We start from the raw sequence: 12,357 nt of genomic DNA, 5'->3' as shown, positions 1-12,357 counted from the left end.
GATCGATTGTTGGTTCCCTATCTGGGTGGGTAGATATTTGTGTCAAGTCTCCCCTGATACACACACACACACACACACACACACACACACACACACACAGTCTGATGTAAAAGCTATTATATACTTTGGTTAGAAATTCCAAATTTCCAGACCACAAACTCCTCAGTGGTTCATCACAGGAAGCCTTGAATACCGAGCTGCCTGTGGCCTTGGGCTCCATGTAAGTACCACAGATCTTGTCCAGGAAGCACTAGAAACTAACATGTGGCACATGGGGAGAAGCTGAATTGTTCTTCAATCTAGTTTAAGAAGCAACCTCAGCTCCAGTGTTCCTCTCAGCCAGGGCAAGCTGGGTTGATCAGCAGCTATCCCCAGGCACTGCTATGAGGAAAACAAGCCTTTCCTGGCACTGGCTGCTGCTCACTGGCACCCACCCAAGCACGCAGCCCCTTGCGAGGTTTTATGTTTCACACTGCTTTTCACCTTCTTAGTGTCTGTCTGTCCAGAAAACTTACATTTCTTCATAAAACCTCTTTGAAAAGAACTTGCCCATCTTGACAAAAATCCCTCCCTTATATTGGCTCCTATGAAGTGCAAGGCTTTCTTTGTCAGTGTTCTTAGAGACTTCAGCAACAGTTGCTTCTGTATGGGGTCTATGGGGCTGTCCTTCCCTCCCTTCCTTCCTTCCTCCCTTCCTTCTTCCTTCCTTCCTTTTTCCTTCCTTCTTACCATCCTCCCACCCTCCCTCCCTCCCTCTTTCCCTCCCTCTGTCAGCTCCTTCCTTCCTTCTTTCCTCCCTCCCTCTCCCCTTCCTTCCTTTGTTTCTTTCTGCCTCTCTCTCCCTTTCTCCCTTTCTTTCTTCCTTTCTTTCTTTCTTTCTTTCTTTCTTTCTTTCTGTTTTGCACCATATCTCCTTTTTCATATTGAGACATTTAAGGGTCTGAATTCTGTTAACATGTTTCCTAAAATCTCCCAGTAGCCTTAGAATGTTTTCTGAAAAATTCAGTGAAAGAGACTCACATAGTCTCTCCTGCATCTGTCTTGGGTGCTCCTCAACCAGCACACGACAAGGCATTTATGAAGTGATGAACCAGTGGTTCTGAACCTGTGGGTCGTGACCCCATGGGGGTTGAATGACCCTTTCACAGGGTTGCATATCAGATATCCTGCATATTGAATATCTACATCACATATCATAACAATAGCAACTACTATTATGAAGTAGCAACAAAAAAATTTTATGCTCAGAGGTCGCCACAACAAGAGTAACTGTATTAAAGAGGCGCAGCATTACAAAAGTTGAGAACCAATGTGATAAACAGCTTATCTTTTTTTTTTTTTCCTCCGTAGGAACTCTATACTTTTCTCTGGTGCCCCCTGACAAGATTGCTGCTGCGTGAGTCCCAGAGGCCTCTAGAGCTGGAGATCTTCCCCAGGAGCCATTACCTCTAAGTTCTTTGATGGCAGATAGCTGCATAGGAAACCAGGAAAGAGAGAACACGGTGGGAAGGAAGGACACAATAGAAATTTCTGGAAATAGAGTTGCTTACGGTTTTGCAGTAGCTGTGACATCTATGGGAAGAAGCAGAAACAGTAAGAGAGAGACTGGTGCCGGCAGCTGTTTTCCCCTCATGGTGGAGAGAGGCAGAAGAGACTGAGTCGGAGCCCTCAGCCCCTTGAACTCTGATCGTTGTTCGGATCCACCAGTTTTTATTTTACCTGATGGGCAGTGAAAGTAAACTACCAACCATTTATTTTTGTAACATATTAACTACTTAACTATTAAAAAATCAATTCCAGATCATTTCCAGGACTATTTATATTCTTTTGTCCACGTTTTGAAGCTACCCAAATGCTTGAAAAATGAAACAAATCACATGGTTTGATGAAATCAATCAAATACCTGTCCATTTTTTAAGAGGACAATAAATGCAAATATACAACATCAATCTATTCTTCATAACTCAGGGAGTATTGCATTCACTCAATGACATAATGGAATTTACCACAGAATGTTAGCTTAGGTAAGTTTGAAGGTATGTGCTTTATTTTATTTTATTTTATTTTTTAAGAAATTGAAAACAATAAAGCCAAGTTAGACTTTGATAGAACCATCACTCTGGTCTGCCATTGCATTCTTATGTGGGGTGAATAGACGTTTGTGTCAGGACTCCCCAGGAAAAGTCTGACATAGCAGGAGTGTGTGTGTCTGAGGACGCACATGAGCGTGGAGGCCAGAGATTGTTATCAGGTAACTTTCCTATTGCTCTCCTCCTGCTCCTCCCCCGCCACTTCCTTCTCTTTCTGTTATTATTATTATTATTATTATTATTATTATTATTATTATTATTATTATTATCATTATCATTATCACTATCACTATCATTATCTTTTTGAGATAGCCCTCCTGGCTATCCTGGAACTAGCTCTGTAGTCAGGCTGGCCTCGAACATGTTTTGAGGCAGCCATCTCTCACTGCTCCTAGAGCTCAGCAGTTGCCTAGCCTGGCTGGCTAGCGAGCTGCTGGGGTCTTCCTGTCTCTGCCCACAGGCCTGGGACTACAACTCCAGGTGCAGACCTCCATGCCTGGCCTTCTATGTAAGTGCTGGATACAAATTTAGGTCGGGATGCTTGCACAATAAGCCCTGAACTACCTCCCCAGTGCACCCTCCAGGGTTTGCCTTTTATTTTCGTAAGGTTCTCCTTATCTTTGTTTATTATAAAGAAAATGACAGTTCATTTGGACCTAAGCCATATAATACATATTTAATAAATTACTAAACATTAAGGAAACAAGGATGACTAAGTATTCTACAAGGAAATAATTTCTATTTGATAAACATTCATATTTAATTTTTCTAGAATGAAATAAAATATTTTTCTCAGTATTCATTCATCGTCCTATTTGCTTCTCAAGGCAGGAGTATTTAAATATGTTTTACAGAGTCATGAAAATAAGAAAAACCCCACCACAAGATTGAAGTTTGTGTATTTTGCTGGCTATGATGGTGCATGGCTGTGACCCTGGGACTGGACAAGGTAGAACAGGACTGAGCTCAAGCTCCGCCTGAGCAATTTGCTGACCCTGCATCAAAATAAGAAATAAAGAGTGGGCTGGGACAGGGTGTGGTGGCATATGCCTGTAATCCCAGCACTCGGGTGGCAGAAGCAAGAGATTGCTCACCAGTTCAAGGCAAGGTTGGTTTATATAGTGAGTTCTAGGCCAGCCAGGAAAACACAGTGAAAGCCTCCCTTAGATTAAACAAAGTACTGAAATGTTACTTGGTAATCATGTGTTTCCTTCATGTGTCAGGTTCAGGAGAAATGTTTGTTTGAAAATTATTGCTTAATGAAATTAAATGCATATCGCATCTGGCTCCTTTGATGACAGTGTGTATCTTTTGGATATTGATTATTACTTGTTTGGGACAAATTTTGACATTCTATTCTTCATCTATTTTTGTCTATCCTATTTCCCACTGTATAGATAGAAACAATAAGAAAACTTGTTCATCTTAAAAGATATGGAAAAGGGAGAGGCTGTGTTTCAACAATGCCACTTAATCATTTGTGTTTCGTGTTTGGAAGACAGAGGTCATACTATGATCTTCAATAAAATTGAGACACAAATATAAAGAGACTTTTGTTAGCATAGTGTTCCATGGGACGCTTTTATTTTACCAGAACCATGATCTATACGGTAGTTACAAACCACATCTGCTAAGAATCTAGATTGTTACCAGGAAAGTGGGATAGAGGTGAGGACATCCTATTGGGACTCTAGGTGAGAAAAATATAGGAGATAGGGAAATAGATCCAGAGGGTCCTAGAAACCTACAAGAAGAACACTATGATGGGCAGATCTGGGCCCAGGGGTTCTGCTCGATCCCAGATCTAGCCAAGGGACAGAACATTCTCCACAGTAAAATGGAGACTGGGGACTGACTTTCACATGAACTCTGGTGCCCCATATTTGGCCATGTCCCCTTGATGGGGAGGCCCAATGGCACTCGAAGAAGGATATCAGACGACCAAGAAGAGACTTGATACCCTAGCATCATATTCAGGGGGAGGAGGTCCCCCTCAGTCGCAGTCATAGGGAAGGGGAATGGGGTGAAAGCGGGAGGGAGGGAGGAATGGGAGGATGCATGGGATGGGATAGCAAATGAGTTATAATATGAATTATTTTATTTTTCAATAAAAAAATGTGACGCTGAGTACTTGTTAAACTAGTTTTTCTTTTGTTGAACCCACTGTATGTAGAATGACCTTTGTACTTCTCAGTTCTAGGGTAAGCAATTAGGCTGGGGATCTACAAAATGCAAGCCATACTCACTGGGAGTTTCCTCCCACGCAGTTCTCAGCAGCAGATGGGTAGTAATCCGAAAGGCAAAAGATAGAATTTTAAAGCAAAAATCGTCATTTCTACATGAATGTAAGAAATTCCATCATGAGCCAGAAGAACTCATTTTTAATGTCATTGTTTTCTCGTACCAGGATTAAATTTGAGTGAGATGGGGGTTTGTAGGTTAAGACAAGCTGAAGATTTCTTCCTAAGAGTTTACCCAAATATTGATGTTTTAAGTTGCCTTTTTGTAAGAAACTAGACAGAAGGTCTTCACTCCAGGGCACATCTAAAATACCTGTGAGAACGGGAAGAGGGTCTTCACATATGAAAATAACTCACACGTCATGCCTCGGGCTGACTGTAGGACAGCAATGGCTATGCAGTCATGAGTATTGATCACCCACAACTTCAAGGGTTCCAGAAATGATGGTGAAACAGACAGAGGCCAAAGCTGAATCTGAGTGGGAGAGTTTTGCCAAACGTCAAACACAAACCTTGTGGGGCTGGGGAGATGGCACCCGTGTCCAAGCCTGACAACCTGGTTTTGAGCCTCAGATTACACAGTAAGAGATAAGGAATCCCTTGTGCTCTGACCTCTGTGTGTGTGCATGACGGCAGGTGCGCGACTCTGTGAAATAAACAGATCAGCGTGTAAAATGACGAACCTGGCGACGTTCCAACAACCATGACACATTTATCAGGATTAACAAATGCATTCTTTACCAACCATCAAACTTTAATGGCAGTGGCAAAAAGAGGCTGTTTGAATAAAATGCAAAACTGTGGTTGAATTATACACTTTTAGATATTTACACCAATGAGGGTTAGAGTTGATTTTTTTCATTGCTGATAATTTTGGTATGTTAATTAAACAACAAATCTTTTAAACTAACAGGATAAAACGACTTTTTTAAAAAATGTGGAAACACCATTACCTTTGGACATAGTTCTAAGTCAATGCCATTTCCTGGGATGTGTGTTTGCAGAGTGTTGAGCAATTGTGAGTGGGCTGAGAATGAAAGTGTCCTCTCCATTTTGGTGTGCTTTGGGGGAAGCTACATCTTAAATTACTGAGCCAGAAATTTGAGCTCTGCTTGAATATATTGAGACAGAAACTGAGGCTCATGGGATTACACATGGCATTATAAGCAAAGGTTCTAGGGAAAAACAGAAGTGGGGCAATTCCTTGTGATAACTCACCCAGCACAGTAACGTGCTGTGCTTTCTCCTGTTGTGAATCCTGCTCTGGCAGGGGACAGACTGGAAAGATGAGAGGATTACACAGTGTATTTCTACCCTTCAGCCCTCAGTGTGTGCTCCTGAGCAGACTCTGAAAGGGAGGAAGAAAGACAAAAATGATGTAAGGAATGCACTATTTTTATTTTGCAAAGACACGTGCTTTATGTTGTACAATATCAGCATTCAGAGATCAACTTGGGGGTTGTCAAGGGAGAGAGAATCCATCCATTCTGTCTCTTTTCAAGACTAAGGTGGTATTCCCAGTCCCCTGTACACATGATGAAAATGCTCTTGTAGAAAATTAATCTTCTAACTGAGGTAAGTTGAAATCTCAAAGTAGTTTAGTCTGCATTTCTCTGATGGCTAAGGATGTTGAACAGGGAAAAAATGTTTCTCAGTTATTTTTATTTCGTCTTCTGAGAAACTTCATGTTTAGCTCCATGCCAAAATTTTAAATTGGGTTGTTTGTTTTCTTGGCATTTAGGTTTGTTGGGTTCTTTGCATGTTCTAAATAATAATTCCTTGTCAGATATATACAGCTAGTAAGGATTTTTCCCCACTCGGTAGGCTGCATCTTCGCTCAAATTGGTATCCTTTGCTGTTCAGAGTCTTTTTAGTTTCATTGGGTGGTCTTAATGCCCACACGGCCAGGGTCATGTCCAGGAAGTCCTTTCCTGTCCTGGTTAGTTCACGTGTGTCTCCTGATATCTTTTATGTTAATTAGAATTGGGGTTCCAGATCTTATATTGAGGTTCTTGGTCCACATGGAGTTGAGTTTAGCACAGGGTGGGAGATAATGATCTGGTTTCATTTTTCTGCACATTGTTATCTGCTTTGATTAGCTCCATTTGTTGAAGATGCTCTCTTTTCTTCAGAGTGTGTTGTTGTCCTCTTGGACAGAAACCAGCTGGCTGTAGAAGTGTGTGCTCATATTGGGTTTGCAATTCCATTCCATTGATCAATGTGTCCATTTTTTATCCTAGCACCATGCTGTCTTCATTACTTCAGCTCTGTAGTATATAACCTGAAATCTATGATGGTGAATTTTTCATCAGTTTTATTGCCGTTGTTCAGGGCTGTTTGGTTTTGTGTTTCCATATTGAATTTAAGATTATTTTTTAAATTTCTGTGAGGAGATGTGTTGGGATTTTGATGGGGATCGCATTGAATCAGTAGGTTGCTTCTGGTGGGATGGCCATTTTCACAGTATTAATCCTACTGATCTGTGATCATGGGAGGTCTTTCCTTCTTCTTCTTCTTCTTCTTCTTCTTCTTCTTCTTCTTCTTCTTCTTCTTCATATTATTACTATTACTATTATTATTATTATTATTATTATTATTATTATTATTATTATTATTATTATTATTATTATTATTATATGTATTTGAGTGTTCTATCTGCATGTACACCTGCATGCCAGAAGAGGGCATCAGACCTCATTATAGATGGTTGTGAGCCACTGTGTGGTTGCTGGGAATTGAACTCAGGACCTCTGGAAGAGCAGACAGTGCTCTTAATCACTGAGCCATCTCTCAGCTCTTTTCTTTTTTCTTCTTTCTTTTCTTTTCTTTTTTTTTGGAGACAGGGTTTCTTTTTGTAGCCCTGGATGTCCTGGACTCGCTTTATAGACCAGGCTGGTCTGGAACTCACAGAGATGTGCCTCTCTGCCTCCCAAGTGCTGGGATTAAAGATGTGCACCACCACCTGCTTTTTCCAATTTCTTTATACAGTGTGTTGTATGACATACTTTTCCTGGGGAGCTACAACATACACACATCTACTCACCTCAGAAAGGAGCCTGTAAAAGACCAATGTAATGGTTGCAGCAGTATCCAACTTGGTGAGCTAATGATGTCTTACTTAGTGTTTTATTGCTGTGAAGAGACACCATGACCAAGGCAACTCTTTTTTTTTTTTAATTTATTTATTTATTATCATGTATACAGTGCTCTGCTTGCATGTACTTCTGCAAGCCAGGAGAGGGCGCCATATCACATTACAGATGGTTGTGAGCCACCATGTGGTTGCTGGGAATTGAACTCAGGACCTTTGAAAGGGCAGGCGGCGCTCTTAACCACTGAGCCATCTCTCCAGCCCGACCAAGGCAACTCTTATAAGAGCAAAACATTTAGTTGGGGACTTGCTTATGGTTCCAGAGGTTTTGTCCATTATCATGATGGCAGAAAGCACAGCAGTAGGCATGGTAGGCATGGTCCTGGAGAAGTAGTTGAGAGCTACAACAGGATCTGCTGGCAGAGAAAGAGACTGGGCCTGGCATGGGCTTTTGAAACCTCAAAGCCCACACCCAGTGGCACACTTCCTCCAAGGCCACACCTCCTAATCCTTCTAGTTTTATCAAAGAGTTCTACTTTCAGGTGACTAAGCATTCAAATATATAATCCCATGGGAGGGCATTCTTATCCAAACCACCATATTCTCCTCCTTGGCCATTATCATAATGCAAAAACCCATTCAGCCCAGCTTCAAAAGTTCACGTCACCTAGCACTGTCTCAACACTGCTTAAAAGTCCAAAGTTCAAAGTCTCTGAGACCCATGCCAATCCCTTAACTGTTATCTCCTAGAAAATTAAAATAAAGAAGCAGATCACATACTTCCTACATACAATGGTACCCGCTTACTGTTCCAAAATGGCGGAAGCAAGCATAGTAAAGAAAAACTGGACCAAAGCAAGACCTAAAACCAGCAGGGCAACCTCCAAAGTCTGCATCTCCATGTTTGATGTCAAAGCACGCTTCAGATCTCCAATTCCTTTCAGCCTTGGAGACTGCAGCACACTTCTCTCGGGCTGGTTCCACACCCTGTATGTTGCTCCTCTTGGCCAGTGCCTCATGGCTCTGGCATCTCCAACATCTTGGAGTCTCCAATGAAATCCAGGCTTCACCTTTCAGCTTCACAAAGTGGTCACTCTGCTGCACCTTCATGCAAGAACATCTGTAGTATACTCCTGGCCTCAGTGGCTTTTCTTACCTGAGGAGGGAGATTTCACAACCTCTTTCTTGTATCATTTACTCTAAAGCCAGACCACTTCTTCCAAACTCAGTGGCTAAAACTACCAAGTTCTGTTGCTTGCTGGGGCTGAAACATGGCTCCCTACTTTAATTACCGGGTTTTGCTGCTGATGGTTGTGTTGACTTGTTTTATGTCAACTTGACAAAACTTGTGTTATCTGAAAGGAGGAACCTCAATTGAACTGGCTACAAGGTATTTTCTTAATTAGTGATCGGGGAGGGCCCAGTCCATTGTGGGTAGTGCCATATTTGGGGGCTAGTGGTTTTGGGTTTTCTGAACAAGCCATGATGAGCAAACCAGTAAGTAGCACTCCTCCATGACCTCTGCATTAGCTCCTGACTCCAGGTTCCTGCCCTGTTTGAGTTCCTGTCCTTCAGTGACATAAAAGTGTAAGCCAAGCCTGGCTGATAGTGTTGTCGCACGCCTTTAATCCCAGCACTTGGGAGGCAGAGGCAGGTAGATCTGTGAGTTGGAGGCCAGCCTGGTCTACAAAGTGACAGTCAAGGCTGCACAGAGAAACCATGTCTTGAAAAACCCAGAAGAAGAAGAAGAGGAAGAAGAAGAAGAAGAAGAAGAAGAAGAAGAAGAAGAAGAAGACAACAAATAAATTCCTTTCTCCCCAACTTGCTTTAGGCATGGTGTTTCATCTCAGGAATAGTAACCCTAGCTAAAACAATGGTTAGCTTCATTTCTTAAGCTTTTCTTTGATTTGTTTTTACAAGTTGGAAACTTAGCTGAGTGGGTTCTTGCCTTAGGCCACCACTTTCTTTATTCCATGTAGTGTCAGGCTTTTCTTGAAATTTTTATCTCCTTGAGCACTGGACTTAGCACCATTCCATTTCCTGGTGCTCCTTTTCTTCTCAGATTGTACAGTTTGCACTTCTCTTTGTACTGGCTGGTCTTGTGTGTCGACTTGACACAAGCTAGAGTCATCACAAAGAAAGGAGCCTCAGTTGAGGAAATGCCTCCCTGAGATCCAGCTGTAGGGCACTTTCTCAATTAGTGATCAATGGGGGAGGGCCCAGCCCATTGTGGGTGGTGCCATCCCTGGGCTGGTGGTCCTGGGTTCTATAAGAAAGCAGGCAGTAAGCAGCACCCCTCTATGGCCTCTGCATCAGATGCTCCTGCCTCTAGGTTCCATCCCTGCTTGAGTTCCTGTCCTGACTTCCTCCAACGATGGACTATGACCTGGAGGTGTGAGTCAAAAGTCTAAGCCTTTCCTCCCCTACTTGCTTTTTGGTTGTGGCAGTAATAGAAACTCTGACTGAAATGCTCTTGGTCCAGCTTGCTCCTTTCCGTATAGATCTGCATAAGGATGATCACTAATAAACACATGACACAGTCAATATTAGGCTGTCTTGAAATCTCCTCTACCACACCACTAATCTAAAACTTTGTAACTTAGCCCCAGGCTTTTTTTTTTTTTTTGCATGGGGCAGAAAACAGCCATGTTCTTTGCCAAAATATCATATGAGCAGTCTCTACGTCACTTACTAATATACTTCTCCTCTGAAACCTCTTAAGCTGGGTCCGCACAGTTCAAATGACCGTCATGGAAGAGCATGCTTTCCATGTCCCCACAAGGATGGCCCATTAAGCCCCACTTAAATCTTCCAACACCTTTCTAGTCCAACAGTCCCACAGTCTTCCATATTTCTCCCTCAAACAGCAGGGTCACACCTCTCATAGCAGAATCCTAGTCCCTGGTACCAAATTTTGCCTTAGTCAGTTTTATTGCTGTGAAGAGACACCAGGACCAAGACAACTTTTTATAAAAGAAAGTTCCTTTTCTTTCCCTTTCCTTCCTTCCTTCCTTTCTTCCTTCCTTTTGAGATAGGGTTTCTCTGTGTAGCCTTGGCTGTCCTGGCCTCACTTTGTAGACCAGGCTGACCTCAAACTCACAGAGCTCTAGGCCTGCCTCTGCTTGCCTGAGTGCTGGGGTTACAGGTGTGCACCACCTGTATGTGGCTTAAAAGAAAGTACGTTACTGGGGGCTTGCTTACAATTTCAGATATATAGTCCATTATCATCATGTCCGGGAGCATGTCCCCACATATATCCCACTGGACAAAAAGCCGAGAGCTACATCATGATCCCCAGGCAGAGAGAGAGAGGGGGATGCTGGGTCAGGTATGGGCTTCCGAAAACCTCAAAGGCCGCTCTCAATGACACATTTCCTTCAACAGGGCCACACCTCCTAATCCTTTTAATTCTATCAAAGAGTTCCACTCCCTGGTGACTAAACATTCAAATATATGAGCCTGTGGGGGCCATTTCTATTCAAATATTGGGGTTACTAACAGGAATATATGGGAGGGGTTACTTACAGGGAATAGGAATAGCTCAGTAGCTATATTTCCAGAAAGGCCACCCCCATGGGTAACACTTCCTGAAAATACATTCCTGGAGCTCTCTATACCACCTGCAGGCAGATCCACTGTTTTGATATCTTTTCTTTCCACAGTTGCTTGAGTCCCCCCTCTCTCGAGATAGCTTAGTCCTTTTTGTATTTTAGATTTGTATATTGTGTAGGGTATGTGAATTTGCTTCCCTCCTGTGGGTCAGGAGCCTTCCGTTCTATCCTGGAGGGAATGGGCTGGCGTGGAGGAGGAAAATGCCGTGTAACACTCTGTCTTAAAGCTGTCATAGTACATGTCTTTCACTGTCTTGGTTAGATTTGTTCACATATATATGTGTGTGTGTATACATATATATATATTATATATAATGTATATGTTGAATATGCATACATATGCTACTGTGTAGGTAACATTCCCTCCAAATCGTTGAGTCTCCTCAATGACTGTAGTCAGGTGATCATGCTAGAAGAACCAGTCAGAAACCACCTATCTACCTAAAACCCTGCAATGAGTTACAGAGAGAAAGCTAAGTCCTAGAGATGACCCTCAGTCCCCTACCTGGTCTGGCGTCTGGTGCCCAACCTTGATTTCTTCTGTTCACACTTAGCTGCTTGTCTATGCTCATACAGCACACTGATACCTTTTCCTTGCTGATCTCACAGTCAGGAGTAGTCTTTCCTGAGATATCTATGTCATGAACTCCCTTTCCTACCTCAGGCCTTTGCTTAAATATCATTGCTATATGAGGTTATCCCTAAAGCTGTGTCTCATCTTTCAGTCTGTCCTGTTCCCTGCTCTCAGGGTACCCTGGGCCCTCTCAGCCTTCACTACACTTTATAGCTCCCACAACACTCATCACCTTCTCCTTGCTCACTTTATGTTTGTCTACTGCGTCTGCTTACATTTTTGATTACATTATAAATATATCATTTATCTTTCCCATCAGAAGGTTAGATCATGAGGGTGGCTGTTTCTGTGCTTTCATTCGCTGCTCTACCTTAAGCATCAAGGGTGTGTTAAGCAACTATCAACACTCAAGACTAGGGCTCTGAACTAGGTCAGCATGACAGAGTGGACAAAAGCTGGGGCTGTCCATCAGTCTATCAGAAGGCAGGTCAACAATTGGCCAGTTGCCTATTGTCATCATCGGTCCCTTCTTCCTTGTTTTTAATGTAAGAAACCATCGTATTATATATTCAGTGTCATTACTGAATACACAAATGAAGTGAGAATTGATCATTTGTTTAGGAAAAAAAAGTTTCCTACAAACATATCAAAACAACAGAAAAGCAAAATGCTTCAATGCTACGTTATATATAAGGGGCATTTTTCCTTGAGTGGAATATTTAAGTATTCAGGCAGACTGTGTTTTTTTTTT

At 42.3% G+C, this 12,357-nt stretch overlaps 2 protein-coding genes across 2 annotated transcripts in view; one reads left to right on the top strand and one right to left on the bottom strand.

The window, feature by feature from the left end:
- Positions 1–1,667, bottom strand: part of LOC311588548 (pregnancy zone protein-like) — a 44,978-nt gene extending 43,311 nt beyond the window's left edge. The window contains exon 1 of the mRNA XM_084766287.1: positions 1,551–1,667. Coding sequence (XP_084622413.1) covers positions 1,551–1,633 — 83 coding nt within the window. The 5' untranslated portion in view covers positions 1,634–1,667. The remainder of the gene's footprint in view (positions 1–1,550) is intronic.
- The window catches only part of LOC311588561 (large ribosomal subunit protein eL42-like), a 118,256-nt gene that overhangs the window by 61,461 nt on the left and 44,438 nt on the right, over positions 1–12,357 (top strand). The window lies entirely within an intron of this gene.

The sequence above is a fragment of the Acomys minous genome (assembly GCF_964271855.1).
Source record: "Acomys minous genome assembly, chromosome: 17".
NCBI classification, from domain to species: Eukaryota; Metazoa; Chordata; class Mammalia; order Rodentia; family Muridae; genus Acomys; species Acomys minous.
This window is presented reverse-complemented; position numbering and strand designations above follow the sequence as displayed.